The sequence below is a fragment of the Syngnathus floridae genome, chromosome 11 (assembly GCF_059516105.1).
Source record: "Syngnathus floridae isolate MCC-2025c chromosome 11, RoL_Sflo_1.0, whole genome shotgun sequence".
In the NCBI taxonomy this organism is placed as follows: domain Eukaryota; kingdom Metazoa; phylum Chordata; class Actinopteri; order Syngnathiformes; family Syngnathidae; genus Syngnathus; species Syngnathus floridae.
In genome coordinates, this window is record NC_142423.1 from 6401463 (window position 1) to 6417477 (window position 16015).

Genomic DNA, 16015 nt, shown 5'->3' on the forward strand with positions numbered 1-16015 from the left:
GCGAGTTCTTGTTGTGATTACTTGGGCAATCAAAAACTCCAAACAACAAATGAGATGCACAATATTTATTTAAGTGTTCATTTTCCAACACACTTGTGTAATCATTGCAAATATACACAACCCAAATAGAATTTAACATTTGCAAAACAATGGTAATCTTATAAAAAAATATATATTAAAAAGGCAAAGTCAAACACAAGCAAGCAAGTTTCTAATACTGAAGTGGCATTTAGAAGTGATACAAGTGTAATCAAGCCTTTTGATTTTTTTTCCTTCAATTCCTTCAGTTTTATGATTATTAAATTTGAGTCAAGCTCTCCTCTTGTCCGTACCGAGTGCATGATGGCTGCGTTATGAGCGTTTCAGGTGCCTCAACTTATACAGCCTAAGTTAGCGCAAAGCACTTCCGAGTTTTCTGTTACAGCGAAGAAGAAGAAGAAGGCATCATGTGCAAGCTGCAGCCATGCCACGTTTGAGACATGACATCATGGGCGTGTTTGTTACTCTGCTTCATCTCTCAGAATGAACCTGGAATGAACAGAGATTCCAATTGGTTAATGCTGTTTCCCCCAACAACAACGGGGAGATTATGCTTTTCTTTGGGTAATCTTGATTTTATAACACTTGTCGTAGTTTTTAAATAACGTGGATGCATCTATACGCCTAAATATTGTTATCCAATATATCCACTGCAATTTCACATTGAATTGCTACTTTGAAATTTACTTTTAATATTATTATTTTTAATAAACATTCATGTTAAAACTTGTCTGGTGTTTTATTCCATGTTTTTATGTTCGCCAATTAAAACATATAAATCAGACATTTGGTTAACTGCTTTATATGACAATATGTTTAGGTACACCTCATGGACACTTTAATAGGTACACTACACGAGGTAAAAAAAAAAAAGAACAAATAAATGGTTAATTGCACAATAAATGCACATCTATATACATTCTCACACCTGGGATCGTACCAAGTTCTTATCGAGCAAGAGCCCGTGTCATTATCCAGTCGGCTATTTCGACCTGACAACCTGTGGTCGTCTGCACGGTTTTGTATTAGTAATGTGCATTCCAGTTATAAAGTGAACTGAATCTTTTGAATCGGTTCATTCAAAATATTTGTTCAAAAGAATCGTTCACCGAATTGTTCACTACACTTTATTCTTTTTTTTTTTTTTTTTTTTTTTAACCTCTTGTAGTGGAAATATGGTCAAAGGTCACAGGTTTCAAGCTCTAGTCCTCGGGGCCGCATTCCAATATGTTTTCCAAGAGTCCCTCGTTAAGTGCACCTGCGTGAAAAGTTTTAGCTCCTTTCACATTCTGCAGGAGCTAAAACTTTTCACGCAGGTGCACTTAACGAGGGAATCACACGGACACTCCATTAGGTACACCGCCATTTTCAAGTGTACCTAATAACAGGCCACTTTATTAGGCAAATATCATGGTCAAAGGTCACAGGTGTCAAGCTCTAGTCCTAGGGGCCGCGTTCCAACATGTTTTCCAACATGCCCTCGTTAAGCGCACCTGTGTGAAAAGTTTTAGCCACTTTCACATTCAAAAGGAGCTAAAACTTTTCACGCACCTGCACTTAACGAGGGACTCACTCGGACACTCCATTAGGTACACCTCCATTTTCAAGTGTACCTAATAACAGGCCACTTTATTAGGGAAATATCATGGTCAAAGGTCACAGGTGTCAAGCTCTAGTCCTAGGGGCCGCGTTCCAACATGTTTTCCAACATGCCCTCGTTAAGCGCACCTGCGTGAAAAGTTTTAGCCACTTTCACGTTCAAAAGGAGCTAAAACTTTTCACGCACCTGCACTTAACGAGGGACTCACTCGGACACTCCATTAGGTACACCTCCATTTTCAAGTGTACCTAATAACAGGCCACTTTATTAGGAAAATATCATGGTCAAAGGTCACAGGTGTCAAGCTCTAGTCCTCGGGGCAGCATTCCAATATGTTTCCAACATGTCCATTGGCTTGCTCCGCCAACTTGGGGGCGGGGCCACTTTATGTATTCACACATAAAAACTTCCATTTGTTTGCATATGCATGCAAGCAAGGTTCCAATTTTAAAAGCACATTTAGGTATATGCTCACACCTGGACTCGAACCAGGTCTTTATCAAGTAAGTGCCCGTGTCACTAACCAGTCAACTATTTCGACGTGGAGGCCCTTGGCCGTCTACATTCTTTTGTACTGGGGGCGGGGCCACTTTATGTATTTACACATAAAAACTTTCATTTGTTTGCATATGCATACAAAGCAAGGTTCCAATTCTAAAAGCACATTTAAGTATATGCTCTCACCTGGACTCGAACCAGGTCTTTAGCAAGCAAGTGCCCGTGTCACTAACCAGTCGGCTATTTCAACCTAGAAGCCCTTGGCCGTCTGCATTCTTTTGTACTGGAGGCGGGGCCACTTTATGCATACACAAAAACTTCCATTTGTTTGCATGTGCATACAAAGCAAGGCTCCAATTCTAAAAGCACATATAGATAGATGCTCACACCTGGACTCAAACCAGGTCCTTAGCAACCAAGCGCCCGTGTCACTAACCAGTCAGCTATTTCGACCTGGAAGCCCTTGGGCGTCTGCATTCTTTTGTACTAATGATGTGCATTCCAGTTTTAAGTGAACTGAATCTTTAGGATCGTTGAACGATTTGTTTGAATGAATCTTTTGAATTAACTGATTCTAAAGATTCAGTTCAATTAAAAGAACTGGAATGCACATATTCCTTAAATCCATTAAGTTTAAATCACGTTTAGAAAAATATTAATGAAATGAACATGTTTTTTTAATGACTTAAAATGTTTTTAAAAGAGTTAATTTGCATGCTTACCACTCAGTAACACCAGGCACCAGCTCCACCTCCGCCAGCTCTATCTGCACCTACAGAACAACATGAAGACATTTGTTGAAGCACATTTAAAAAGTCAAAGTCAATGTACTTAAGTCAAACAAGGAAAGTACAGTAAGTTATAACCACCTGTCCAATGACGTCACGACTTCTGAATGAGGCCGCGTTATTCTTCACGGTCACGCTGAGATGCCTTAACTTCAATTCGTCCACCAGCAAGTTATATTCAAACCTGCATGGAAAGTTGGCAAAGACGATATGAGGCAATAAATAACAATAAATAAAAAATAAAGAACAAAAAATAAATAATCAAATAAAAGTAAAAATAAATAAATAAATAAATAAAATTTAAAAAATAAAAATACTAATAGATATAATAAATAACAATAAATAAAAAATAAAGAACAAAAAATTAATAATCTATTAAAAATAAAAGTAAAAAATTGAAATTTAAAAAATTGAAGTTAAAATTAAAATTACAAAAATAAAAATATACTAATAGATATAATAAACAATAAATATAAAATAAAGAACAAAAAATAAATAATCTAATAAAAATAATAATAATAATAAATAAATGGCAGACTTTTTAGTACCTTTCATTAAATTCGGGGTTGAGATCTCGTTTCTTCACAGCTGTCTTCCTCTTGGTGGCCTTGCTTTTGTCTGGCAGCAGCATTATGGAGACGTAGCTGTCGGCAGCGTCCTTACTGGAGCACAACAGACCTCTGTGCACAGACACCAAAGGCATTCATTCAGCAAGTCTCAATCTTCCTGCTCATCACAGTACAAATGAGCCTCTCAGCAACAGTATCTTTTTGTCTGTGTCGTTCACATTTCCTCCATTTGAGGAGAAGTGGCAAAACTAAAGGATTGGAATGATCCCATTGTGAGCGCTTACCTGCAGGCATGTACAACGATGACCAGCTTTCCCTCTCTCGTGTCATACGAAAGCGATAACTTCACCTGCCCATTCCCAGATCCATTACTTGGGTCAGCACAAGGCAGAGTCCCACTACTCATCATCTCCACCATTTTGGTCTCCAGAACCTAGTCAAGAGTCAAAAGAAGGAACAAGAGATGTCGACTAGTGCGCTACTTGTTCTGACGTGTGCACTTGAACTTTTTTCATTCCCACCTTGAGTTCAAGCCTCATCAGAACCTGGCTGTCAGGTCCCGCTCCATCCAGATGGAACCACTGATCCAGGACCAGCTGTGGCTCTGCTAGCAACTCCTTCACGCAAACCACCAGAGATCCCATTGGCTGGTCCCAGCCGCTAGACAACTGCGATGCCAACAAATAAATTTGTGAGCTACTTCATAATATCAAAATGCATAATGAACATCAATGATGGACTCAGCCTTACCTTGAATACGAGCATCTGGTGTTGAGGGTCACGCACAAGGAAGTAGAAAGACTCACCCCACTGAGGATTGGTGCTGCGGTCACATAGCTTGAGAAATGTGGAATAACAAATACAATGAATAAATTTCTCATTTCAGGATACGTTGTGTCACCCTTTTAAAAGTCTCACCTGTGTTTTGTAGGTTGTGTCGCCGAGAACAAGCTCAGCTCCCGCTTTGGGCTCCTTTCCGCTCTTCTTCAGCTGGAAAAATTTATACATTTTTACATGTGACAACATTCTGCGAGTCATTCTGAATACGATGGTGGCGACTTACGGGTAATGAGTGCGCTCGCTCCAAATGGACAAAGAGCAAAGCAGCGGAGGGGACGGCTTTGTTCTTAAACAACTGAAGAGACTGAAGCTGCAGGACCTGCACAAAAAAGATTAGACATATATTCATAAAAATGCATACTATATATTGAATGTATGTACTAAACAGCAAATGTTCAACCCAATAAAAATCCAAACCTTGTCAAGTTGGACGGGACGTGCTACTGTAGGAACCCATTCAAGGATCAAGTGAATCCGCCCGGACTTGATATCATTCAATGTGTACCACTGCAACACAAGTTATGTTAGCTACTGAAGCAGAACAAGTAGAAAAATTCATAATAAAAATGTGCAAAAAAACCCAAACCTGATCTATGTACTGTGACCTGATGACCTCTCCGAGTTTAATACTGAACCTAAAAAACACAACATACAATATCATCTGCTGTACTGTACCACTACATCATCACATGACACAAACCTTCCCAGGAAGTCATCAGAATCTAAATCTTTATCGAACGCTTCAAGTTGAATTTCCTGGACAGTGTGACTGCTTAAAACTACCTGGAGAAGGACAACAGCAATGAAAAACTCAACAAATGAAACATAACCAAATCATTAAGATATCAAATAAAACATATCAGATATTTGGGAGTAACTTTATTGCTGTATCTGACATTTTAATGTCGACGAGTCTTCAGTACAAAGTTTAACCAGATTTACCTCGTACATCTCGTTCCAGGTGGGGTTGAGGTTCTCCTTGACCACATGGCTCTTGAATGTAAGCCCTCCAACAGTGATCTTGACATAGGGGTCGCTCTTGCCCTTCATCATCATCATGTTGTCCTTGGCAACCAGACTCTGGGCCTCCAGCAAATGAATCCTCAACAGCCCCTGCAGTCGGTGAGATAAGGCCACAGCGGTCGTTTAGACAGAAATATGTGGGGGGGGTTAGCCAAGAGTTCATTGTTATTGTCTATTGGCCATAGAATGTCACTCAGCAGAGTGCGATAATTGCTAAGGTCAAAAGGTCTAAATTATTAGTACATTAGTTAGACAAAGACTACTTCCTGGTTCATGGAGTATGACTGGTGTTTTAATATAGTTATTGTCTAATTGTTATTGCCTCCTTTTATGAGAAAAGTTCTCTTAAACCTTTAAACTTTGCCCTACATACAGAAGATTCAGATCAGATCCCAGTTTCATAATAACAGTTAATGAAAACCAGAAGTGGCCCATTGATTCACAGCCATTGGGGGAAAACATGGTGTTGATTCATCATAAATGCGGAAGGGCTGTAGCAAAAATGTCATCATATTCTCATTTTAATCTGTACAGACACACACGCAGCTTTGATGGAACCTAATATTTGACATTCTGAATATATTTCAGCAATACCCGGGCCACTCTTTGAAAAGATAACTACTGTATGTGACTGGCTAATTATTATAGACACTACTGTTGACCCACCTCAGTGCCAAAGTCCCGGCTGGGGGTTGTGTGTTGTGGAGAAACATCAACTTTGGGCTTCAATTGCTCAGCAGGAGGATCAGGCACTGTGACGTGAGCCTGGTCATCTCGTGTCTCCATGTCCTCTGTATACACTTGGTCGACTGGCATTTGATAATCTTCCAAATCCGCCTGTTCCTCCACCAACTGAGTTAGATCGAACGTATCAAGTGTGAAGGTGAAACTAGACAAACTTTAGATGATGATGATGATGTAGTCAAACTAACCGTAGCATCAGGAGGCGGAATTGTAAAGGACCCTGCTTCATCTTCTGGGTACTTCATCTGGCCAAGACTGACAAAACACACTCTGGTGAGCAAACTATTTATTTGTAACCAGCGAAATGTGAAATAAAAACACTCACTCAACTAACGGAAGCCTCGAGCCAGGTTCTTCCTCCTCGGTGGAAACCGTGATTGTTTTCTTTGAAGCGAGACCACAAGGCTGGGGGGCTTCCGTCATCACTGAGTTCAATATCTGTCGCCCCAAAAAAATAAAATGCACAAGTTGATATGTTGCCAAAGTTGCCACAACATCATATATGATTAAACTCAATAAATTTTTCATAACTATGATGACATTGTCCCACCTTGAGTTCAGCCCTCAGTAAGATCTCACTCTCCGGCAAGGCTCCATCCAGAGACATCCACTGATCCAGGACCAGCTGAGGTTCCGACAACAGCTCTTTTACAGGAACCACCAGCGAGCCCAGTGGCTGCTCCCAAGCGCTGGAGAACTAAAGACAAAATATCCCAAAATTACACTTCAATAGAGACCACGTGCTTTCGGTGCGATGAGTATCTACCTTGAGGACAAGCATCTCCTCAGTAGGGTCATGAACCAAAAAATAGAATGCCTCGTTCCACTCAGGCGACCTTGTGCGATCACAAACCTTCGCACAGGGAGGCAGGTCAGAACATTAAAGCGTGTGTGAACATGATTTAAACTTACACTGAAAATAATAATACTGTAATTTAAACATCTCTATTAGTAAAAATATACGACTTTCCATACCTTAGTTTTGTGGGTTGTGTTACCCAAAGCTAGCTCAACTCCAGCTTTTGGCTCCTTTCCACTTTTTTTAAACTGGACACACAAAGAAAGACACATTGTTTATAAAAAATAAAACACATTAAAATTTAATTAAGTATAATAAGGTGTTTGTATCACTTATGATTTAATTTTGGAATTACACAAAATATTTGCCATGTTTTTCCACATTGGTTCTGTTAGTAGTATTTTTTTTCTGTTATGTAAACAAGTGACTCACTGGCAATGAGTGTGCTCTGTCCACATAAACAAAGAGCAAAGCTGCAGAGGGAATCGTCTTGTTTTTGAACGACTGAGACGACTGCAGTTGCTTCACCTGAAAAACACACAGACTTAACACTATACAGAATATCGGAAGTAGTCATATGCGCAGTGTGTAGCGTGTTCTCACCTTGTCCAAGGTGCTATTATGGGACAGTGTCTGGACCCACTCCAGTATGAGACGAACACGACCAGACTTAACATCTTTCAGAGTGTACCACTGCAAAAGAAGCAAATACTTCTTGAGCAAAACAAAATATGTAAGTTGCAGGCTGGGTGTCAGGAACTCACCTGGTCTGTGTACTGGGAGCCAACAATGTCCGCCATACTGATGGTCAATCTGTTGACAATATCGATATGGTTATTTTACGTGATGGCTTTTAAAATGTGCTGAGGGGATCGTTCGGCCCTTTACGGACAAGCTCCAGCACACCCTCACCTTCCTAAAAAGTCGTCTTTGTCCATGTCTTTGTCATACAGCTCCACGTTAACGTCCTGTCCAGACTGAGGCTTCATCACCACCTGTTGAAATCCGGAGAAGATAAAATGACTGTCCCATATAAAGGAAGGATTTTGTATTCTCCACAATCTATCTGATCTGAAATCATGCGAAGCACCTGATACATCTCATTCCAGATGGGGTTCAGGTTCTCCTTGACAACGTTGCTTTTAAATGTGGTGTCTCCAACGGTAATCTTTGCATAGGGGTCACTCTTGCCCTTCTTCAAACCCCCCATCAGGTTGTCCTTGGCAACCAGATCTTGAGCCTCCATGAGGATGATTCTCATTAGCCCCTACAGAGACAAGAAGGGTGGATTAAAAAATCATAGTCTAGAAACCTTTATATCAATTGAATGTTAACATTGTCGGCATTTTGGTAAAAGTTATTCCAGAATTCTTTGTCTTAATACTTAATACTTTTCCTCATGTTTTGTAATATCTTTAATATACCTCAGTGGCAAAGTTAAGATCTGGCGAAGTATGGGGAGGTTTCACCACAGCTGGTGGTGCTTCTTCTTTCATATCTTCTTCCACATGAGCTTGAGGCATCTTTACATCACCTTCACCTTCTTCATGCATCATCACTTGCGGGACAATAGTTTCTATAGGAGGATCCACTGAACTGGACCTAAAAATGCATTACTAGGCATCAGAGACAAAGAAAACTAGATCGGAGATGAGACGTGTTGGATATATGGTGTGCTCACTTTTGGATGACATCACCCTCTTGTTTCTCCTGATCGGGAAAATGCATTGAGTCTTTCAAAGTGACCTTAGCTTGATCACTGGGACGGCGGGGACACTTGCTTGGTATCAGCATCTGTGTCCGAATAAAAACAAGAAGTTTTAAAAGGATTCAAACTTGAAGGATTTATCTGAATGAAAGCTTTCCTACCTTAAGTTCAGCCCGAAGGAGAAGCTGACTCTCAGGGGAGGCTCCGTCCAGATGGAACCACTGATCCAGGACCAGCTCCGGCTCAGTGAGAAGCTCTTTAATTGGAACCACTAAAGAGCCCATGGGCAATGTCCAGCTGTGGGAGAGCTGGGGAAATACAAGTGTTAGCATTTAAGTTACAGTGAGGGAGGAACAGATCTTGAATTGCGATTTCCTGTTTGTCTGACTACCTTAACAACAAGAATATCCTCTCTGGGATCACGGACCAAGAAGCAGAACGCGTCATCCCACTCGGGTGATGTCGAACGATCGCACACCTGCAGCAGAGATGAGAAGGTTCACTCAGGGATGTCATTCAACTTGTTAAAAAAAAAAAAAAAAAAAAAAAAAAGGAGTAGTAGTCTCACTGTAGTTTTGCGGGACATTTTTCCGAGAATGAGCTCTGCTCCCACTTTTGGTTCTTTTCCACTCTTCTTCACCTGTTGATGTTTAAATTACAGGCAATGATAAAAAATATATAATGCGTATTTAGTATTATGGGATCCATTCCACCAGCAGACTTACTGGTAAACCATCTGCTTGTTGGATGAAAACAAACAGAAGACCGGCAGATGGAACTGCCTTGTTCTGGTAGGACTGTCTGGAATAGAACTGAAGAACCTGAAAGTGCATAATAGATCAAGAAAATCATCATTATTTTATTTTATTTTTTCCACGTTGGCACTGTTTTTGTTCAAACCTGATCCACTTGGTCTGCTTCTGGGACTGTTGGAACCCATTCCAGGGTCAGATGAACTCGACCAGACTTGACATCATTGAGAGTGTACCACTGATAACACACACACATGGAATTATTTGAATACTAGAAGGATGTGGGAGTGGTGCCTACAAGGGCAAATGAAGAAAAAATATATAATATATACTTGTACCTGATCAGTGTATTGTGACTCAATGATGTCCTTTAGATTGATCTTGAGCCTATTTTGGCAGTAAAATGAGATTCATTAAAAGGGCAATTTACTCATTTAATGAGCATCAATATATTGAATATCAAACTACCTGCCCATGAAATCATCCTTCATGTCCATATCTTTATCAAACACCTCCAACTGTAGCTCCTGACCAGGCAACTGTGTCAAAATCACCTGAGGAGGAATGAATTTAAAATTGTATCCGAGATATGATCACGTAAGTCACCTTCGAGTGATCACGGGCATTTATTTACCTCATACATCTCATTCCAGGTGGGGTTGAGATTCGCATTGATGGATTCGCTTGTGAATGTTTCCCCGCCTATATTGATCTTCACATAGGGGTCACTCTTGCCTTTCACCATGCCCCCCATCATGTTGTCTTTGGGAACCAGGTTCTGCCCAGCCAGCAGGTGGATTCTGAGCAGCCCCTGCAAATACGAGTGATTTACAATTAGTAGGAGGAGGGCGAGAAATTGGACCAGGTTTTCTTACCTCAGTGGCAAAGCTGGAGTGTGGAGATGTCTCCTGCGGTAACTGTTTGCCTTTGGATTCCAGGTTAGACGACACATCGGCTGTGATACGCTCTTCATCTAACCACAGCATCTACAACAAGTGGACCAAAAACAGAATGGGGGCCAACTCTTGAACCTGGCAACCAACTTCATAATTTGTGTAATTTCACGAGTGATTTACCCTGAGTACTGCATTGATATAAATGCGACTGGCGGATCCTGAGTTGTCCAACTGGAACCACTGGTCCAGAGAAAGGCCAGAAGTGGACAGCACGCGAGACAGAGGGATGGACAGACTACCCAATGTCTGCACCCGGTCGACATCCTTCACCTGGTCACGCAGTTAAAAGACACGATTACCTTTCTAAAGTCTCTTGTATTCATTTTGCAGTCCCACCAAATATTGTGAGGATAAAGCAGCGATTGAAAAGTTACCTGAATGTCAATATCCTGTTTGCGTGGATCTTGGATGAAAAATGTAAACGCTTCTTCCCACTCTGGATTAACAGTTGTGGAACATGTCTTTAAACAATAAGAAACAGAATAAGTGTTTACATGACCAATAAACGGTATATAATTTGTAACATTGTAATTTGGATCAACCTTGCTCTCCCTGGTGATGTCCTGCACAGATAACTGCACCATGGGATTGGGCTCTTTATTCCCCTTTTTCATCTAGAGTATTGCAGGAAAAAAATATTTTATGAATAAATAATAGAGCATGTGACTTGTAGCAGAAAAACACGTGAAAAAAAAGTGTGGAAATTCACCAGCAACTTGCATGCAGCAAGCAAGCATATGAGTCAGATTTAAGGAGGAAAAGATCTACAGCAAGACCGCAATGAGTTCCACACATTTTGTCACAGAGTGGGAGGGGCTAAAAATAGCCGTGTGTGTGCGTGTTTTAACAGGGTTAGAGGCCACGGGAACAACTGTGCAGAATGCCAGATGACAACCACACAGGAAGCAACGGCCAGCTCGTTGACTCACTGGCAGCGATTCAGCCTTGTCAAGGTAAACCACCAAAATGGCGGATGAGGGCGGGTCGGCCGTTTTACTGCTCACACTCTCGTTCCTTTTCAGGATCTGGAAAGGGAGAGAATTACGGTGAATATTTTGTTACAGTGAAGAAGAGAGACGTTTAGTCAGGATATAATGGAAGCACACCTGTTCAAGTCGATCAGTGTTTGGCATCAAGGCCAACCACTCCAGTTTGAGATGGATCCGACCTGAGGGCGTATCCTTCAAAGGGAACCACTGAGGAGAATAATCAGACCACTTAATACAATCTAACAAATGAAAAGCAAAAATCTGCTTATAAAGATCAGATGTTAAACATTTATAGTATTGTTTTTGGAGTTTGCAATGGTGAAGAGAATTTTCAACATTCATAATGTCAAGTCAAATTTGTCCAACGAAATATTTCCAAATTGTTTGAGTTCAAATTTCCAGCGTTTCTATTTTCTTTCGTCCCAAAATTCTGACCATACCAAAAACAGTATTTTTCTTACATTATCAACGGCTATGGACTTCTTCACAATGCCCAAATCCAATTTGGTCCTACATGGGAGAGAAAAAAGGACATCAAATCAGTAAACACACCTTGGGGGAAAAACAAACAAATGATTACTTCAACGCTGAGTGATTGAAATGTAAACACACAAATGACGAGAGAGAATGACGCAGATGTACCTTCCCAGGAAATCATCCTGGTCTGGATCTTTGTCATAAACCTCCACCTCCAGTTCCTGACCAGGCACTTCATGGACTATCACCTGGTGCAGCAGACACACGTACAAAAAAATGGAGACAGACAGAATGGTTGGAAAATGGCTGTGGGCTCACAGTGAATGAATGAAAACGGAACATTCAAAGTCAGTCCGACGAGTGAATGTCGCACATAATCATAAGGATTCATTGTTCCTTACCTCATAAATCTCCCCCCACTTGGGTGAGTCTGTGTTGTCGAAGTGGTGGGAGGTGAACATCTGAGGCCCCACCCGCAATATGGCGTAGGGGTCTGACAAGCCCGCCATGACCCCTTTCACGTAGTGGTCCTTTGCTGCTAGATTCTGGGCCTCCACAAGGTGGATGCGCACCACACCCTTGGGATCATATTGACAGAATTTAATATGACACACGTGAGGTCATGACTTGCTGCGTATGGCATCATTACCCTGGGCAAAGGGGAGCGAAGATGTGCCAAATGTAGGTTTGGAACCAGGGGGACGACCAGACGGTTGGGCAGCACCAAGAAGGAGGCGATGGCATCCATGATCATGCTGTCAGACATGACACTGAAGACCAAGATGGAGGAGACATGGCAAAGTCACATTATGACAATATAAATATTGATGTTCACCTTAATTACCACCTAAAAAAAATTGCATGAATTTAAATTGTTTTTAAATCTTTTTTTAAGATGCACATCTAATAAAAAATGAAAAAATCCTCTATTAGTTGCCTTTTCCTGAAAATATGTTTTGAATTTCGTAAGCAAGCACAGCAACCGTGATGTTTTTGCTTCTGATAACCAGCACATACTTACAGAGCGGTAACGTTATCAACATCGAGGTTTGACTTGTGTTGAGTAGCTTGTTATGACAACTTATTTCCAGTATAAACAAATCATGAATTATCTGTTTTGCTTGGTTCAATCACGGTATTTCTCATTTTTAAAAAATGGCGTAAAAAATGTGAGGTTATCCGAGCATGACTCACTTCAACCCAGGGATATCCAACAAATTGGTCAACCCGGTCCAGTTGATATCGAGTTTCTGGAATGACATAAATATCGTCAATAATTGTCAAACAATAAGAGACACACAAGAGAGGTTAAGGGGAGGGGTGTGCAAGGACAAATAAAGGTCAATGTAGATAGATCAACCTACGGGTCTGCGGATGAAGAACATGGTGACGGCGCCCACAATGGGCACATCTCCGATCAGAGGCTCCAGAATGACTCGCATCATCCCATTCAACTACGCCCACACACAAAGGACAGAAATGTGACATTTGCACGGAGATTCCTTCCTTCATGTGACACTTAAAATGGCGACTCACTTGCATTCCTTTGACTCCAGCTTTGCAGAAGTATCTCTTTACTTCCACGTTGATCTCCACATTGCCAACAAAGCTAAGAGGAACATGTGACCCACATTTTAGCATTGTAAAATGTGACATAGCAAAAAGTGTGAGGTAACATTCTACCTGATATACAAATCAAGCAGGACTTGTCTTTTGTCATTCTCTGTGTGCGCCTTGATCCCGACCACCTTCATGGCCTGCGAGGAAACAGAACACGTTACGTAACACGTTCAACATCATAGCATTAAAGCTAAAATGACATCACCTTGTCACCCATGTCCACTTTGGTGAAACTGAGCGTCTGGAGGTGGCTGCTCGAGGCTCGGATAGATGGAGCGATGGTCTCCACCAGGAGCTTCTCCAAGTACTGACCCACAAAGGGCCATACCTGCTGAAGCACCTACAACGACACATTTAGACTCAAAATTGTGTGTGGCCTTTGGGTTAAATAAGCAGCTGACTTATAACCAACAAGACTACTGCTCATTTCTCCACTGTTATTTCAGAGACCGTTGCCATGAAAACACATTCTAGTCCCACGGGGGGAAGAATGAGAAGTAGGCGCAGTGTGCTTAATTTTATAAAAGGTTGGCAACAACTGGCATAAGTGGAGAGTGAGTCATCAGATTCCTGCTCACATGGAGGCCTGAATGTCCCACTAGCAGATTCATGTAGCAGATTCATAACTCCACTCTGTGCTTTGAATGTCTTGTGATCCTTTTAGAGTTGTTGTTTTTTATCTGTGACTTTATAAAGTATAAACGAGAGGAGGGAGAACATGTTTCTTCATGTGGCCGGGGGGGGCTGCTTCTTCCTCTTCCTGTGAGCTGGGCCGCAGTAAAGTGGAAATGTTGAGTGGGTTGACTGGCACGAAATCTGTACTGCTCCTGCGTTTGCGGTACAGATCGTGCGGCTGTGACAACGAAAGGGGTGTTGCCCTCGCTGCCTTCAACATGGCTGCAGCCATAACCGAGCGGTCACATGTCGATGCAGAAGCATCAGTCTGTCAGCATAGCGGCTGTATTTGATCCCGTGTGCGCTTCAATAAAAGGCCAAACAAAGAGATTTTTGTTTTACCTTGTTCAGCCATTCTACTTTCTCAACATCTGGAAAGTTGACCTGTGGTGTAGAAGAAAAAAAAAAGGACATTTATAGTTAAAATGTGTTTAGGTACGTTTTGCACTGTTGAACGAGAGCCTGTTTGATTGACTCTTTTCCATAATACGCCTTGTCAGTTTTGTTACTAAACAGTAATAAATAAACTACAATAAATGGGGGAAATTGATTTGTAATAAGCTTTCAAGCAAATTAAAATATCTGAATATTGTAATAATCCATTCTAAAAAGATTCAATGGCAATGTTTTAATACCTCTGTGCTTTTAAACAGACATTTCATAGACATTTTGTGCTTTGCATCACAGAGTACTTTTAAAGGACAGTTTTCTCTTTAGGCATTTCATGAAGTCTCTGCACATGTCCATACATTTGTCAGTATGCTTGATGCATTCTGTCTATTTGCCAAGACCAAAGTGGAAAAGCACTCAGACAGCAAGAATTCTCCAGGGCCTAGAGCTAAACTGGGTGTGGCCTCACAGAAGAACTTGTGGCAAATCACATTTCCATTTTGGGCTTTTGCTGTCGGGATGCACTGGCAGATACATTGATTTTGGGATAGGATTGCATTTCAAATGTACCTTCCATCTAAAATATTGAAACGACTCACTTGTTTAGAGAGATGCAAACAAGTATGAACAGTCTATGCAATAAGTCAAATGTTGCTTGAGTATTTGCATTGAATGTTTTTCTTTGGTCTGCAACTGCATTTCGTGCATGTCAATAAAGCTGATGTTAATGTGCCATGTCTTACCCACGCAGGTAGGTCTCTCTTTATTTTGGACATTTTCAGGCTGCCTGGCTCCTCCTCCTCGTCGCCGAACAGCTGCATGGCCGATCTCAGCCTCTCTTCTTTGGCCTCCCGAGCATGCTTCCATCCCGTATACACCATCATACCGCATACCAGCAGGCTGGTGCTGACCCGGTAATAGCCGGCCAGGTAGACGGGAAGCAAAGCTCCCAGGCACTTCCCAAAAGTCCATAACACCGCCACGGCGTTAATCCCCTTGGCCCGGGGAAGAGGCTGCACTTCGCTGCCGTCACTCGACGCGCTCATCTCGGGATTGTCCGGGCCCGAACCCTCGTCGACTTTCGGCTCCGATTTCTCGCTCTGCATTGTCCTTTTAAGTCTTTGAGCTCGCAGACGAATCCCTTAATAAATATGTTACAGAATTAAAAAAAGAAAACGTAAAAATGGCTTTATACTGACTTAATCGGCCGACATTTCAACGCGTCAAGCAACGGTTCAAGAAAAAGTAAAGTACCGAAACACAGATTGTAGCTGTAATTACTTCAAGGTCCGAACCGCATATTTAAGGTGATCGCTAAATCCGCCTGGTTGACGTGGTTTTGCGGTTAGGTTTGCACAAGTCGTTCGCCGTTGAGTTCTGCTCCTCTTTCTTCCTCCGTCCCGTTATCGCGCAGAAAACACGCCCACTGGAATGAAATGCGTCCTTGACTGCTTACGACCGAGCGACGATCATGTAAAGAGCAAATTGGCATCACTCAATTCAAAATTGTCGAGACACGGATGTCGTGCTGCTGTGAAAGTCGAAAGT

General features: G+C 41.6%; 1 protein-coding gene across 1 annotated transcript; it reads right to left on the minus strand.

Moving 5' to 3' along the window:
• Positions 1-50: 50 nt before the first annotated feature.
• Positions 51-15944, minus strand: esyt1b (extended synaptotagmin-like protein 1b). The gene is made up of 52 exons (XM_088390320.1): positions 15722-15944; positions 15211-15608; positions 14420-14461; positions 13608-13742; positions 13466-13539; positions 13319-13391; positions 13147-13236; positions 12977-13032; positions 12432-12552; positions 12184-12360; positions 11948-12030; positions 11767-11815; positions 11423-11512; positions 11246-11341; positions 10859-10930; positions 10691-10777; positions 10437-10586; positions 10236-10346; positions 9995-10171; positions 9829-9914; positions 9699-9747; positions 9509-9598; positions 9334-9429; positions 9177-9248; positions 9000-9086; positions 8770-8916; positions 8582-8694; positions 8325-8502; positions 7991-8167; positions 7813-7895; positions 7665-7713; positions 7504-7593; positions 7333-7428; positions 7077-7148; positions 6868-6954; positions 6652-6798; positions 6427-6539; positions 6290-6356; positions 6024-6209; positions 5277-5447; positions 5035-5117; positions 4921-4969; positions 4752-4841; positions 4558-4653; positions 4413-4484; positions 4245-4331; positions 4016-4162; positions 3779-3927; positions 3474-3605; positions 3007-3109; positions 2860-2909; positions 51-528 (listed from the first exon to the last, which is right to left on the minus strand). The coding sequence occupies exons 2-52, from the start codon at positions 15571-15573 to the stop codon at positions 501-503; spliced, it is 5388 nt and encodes a 1795-aa protein (XP_088246446.1). The 5' UTR covers positions 15574-15608; positions 15722-15944; the 3' UTR covers positions 51-500.
• Between the last annotated feature and the right edge of the window lie 71 nt (positions 15945-16015).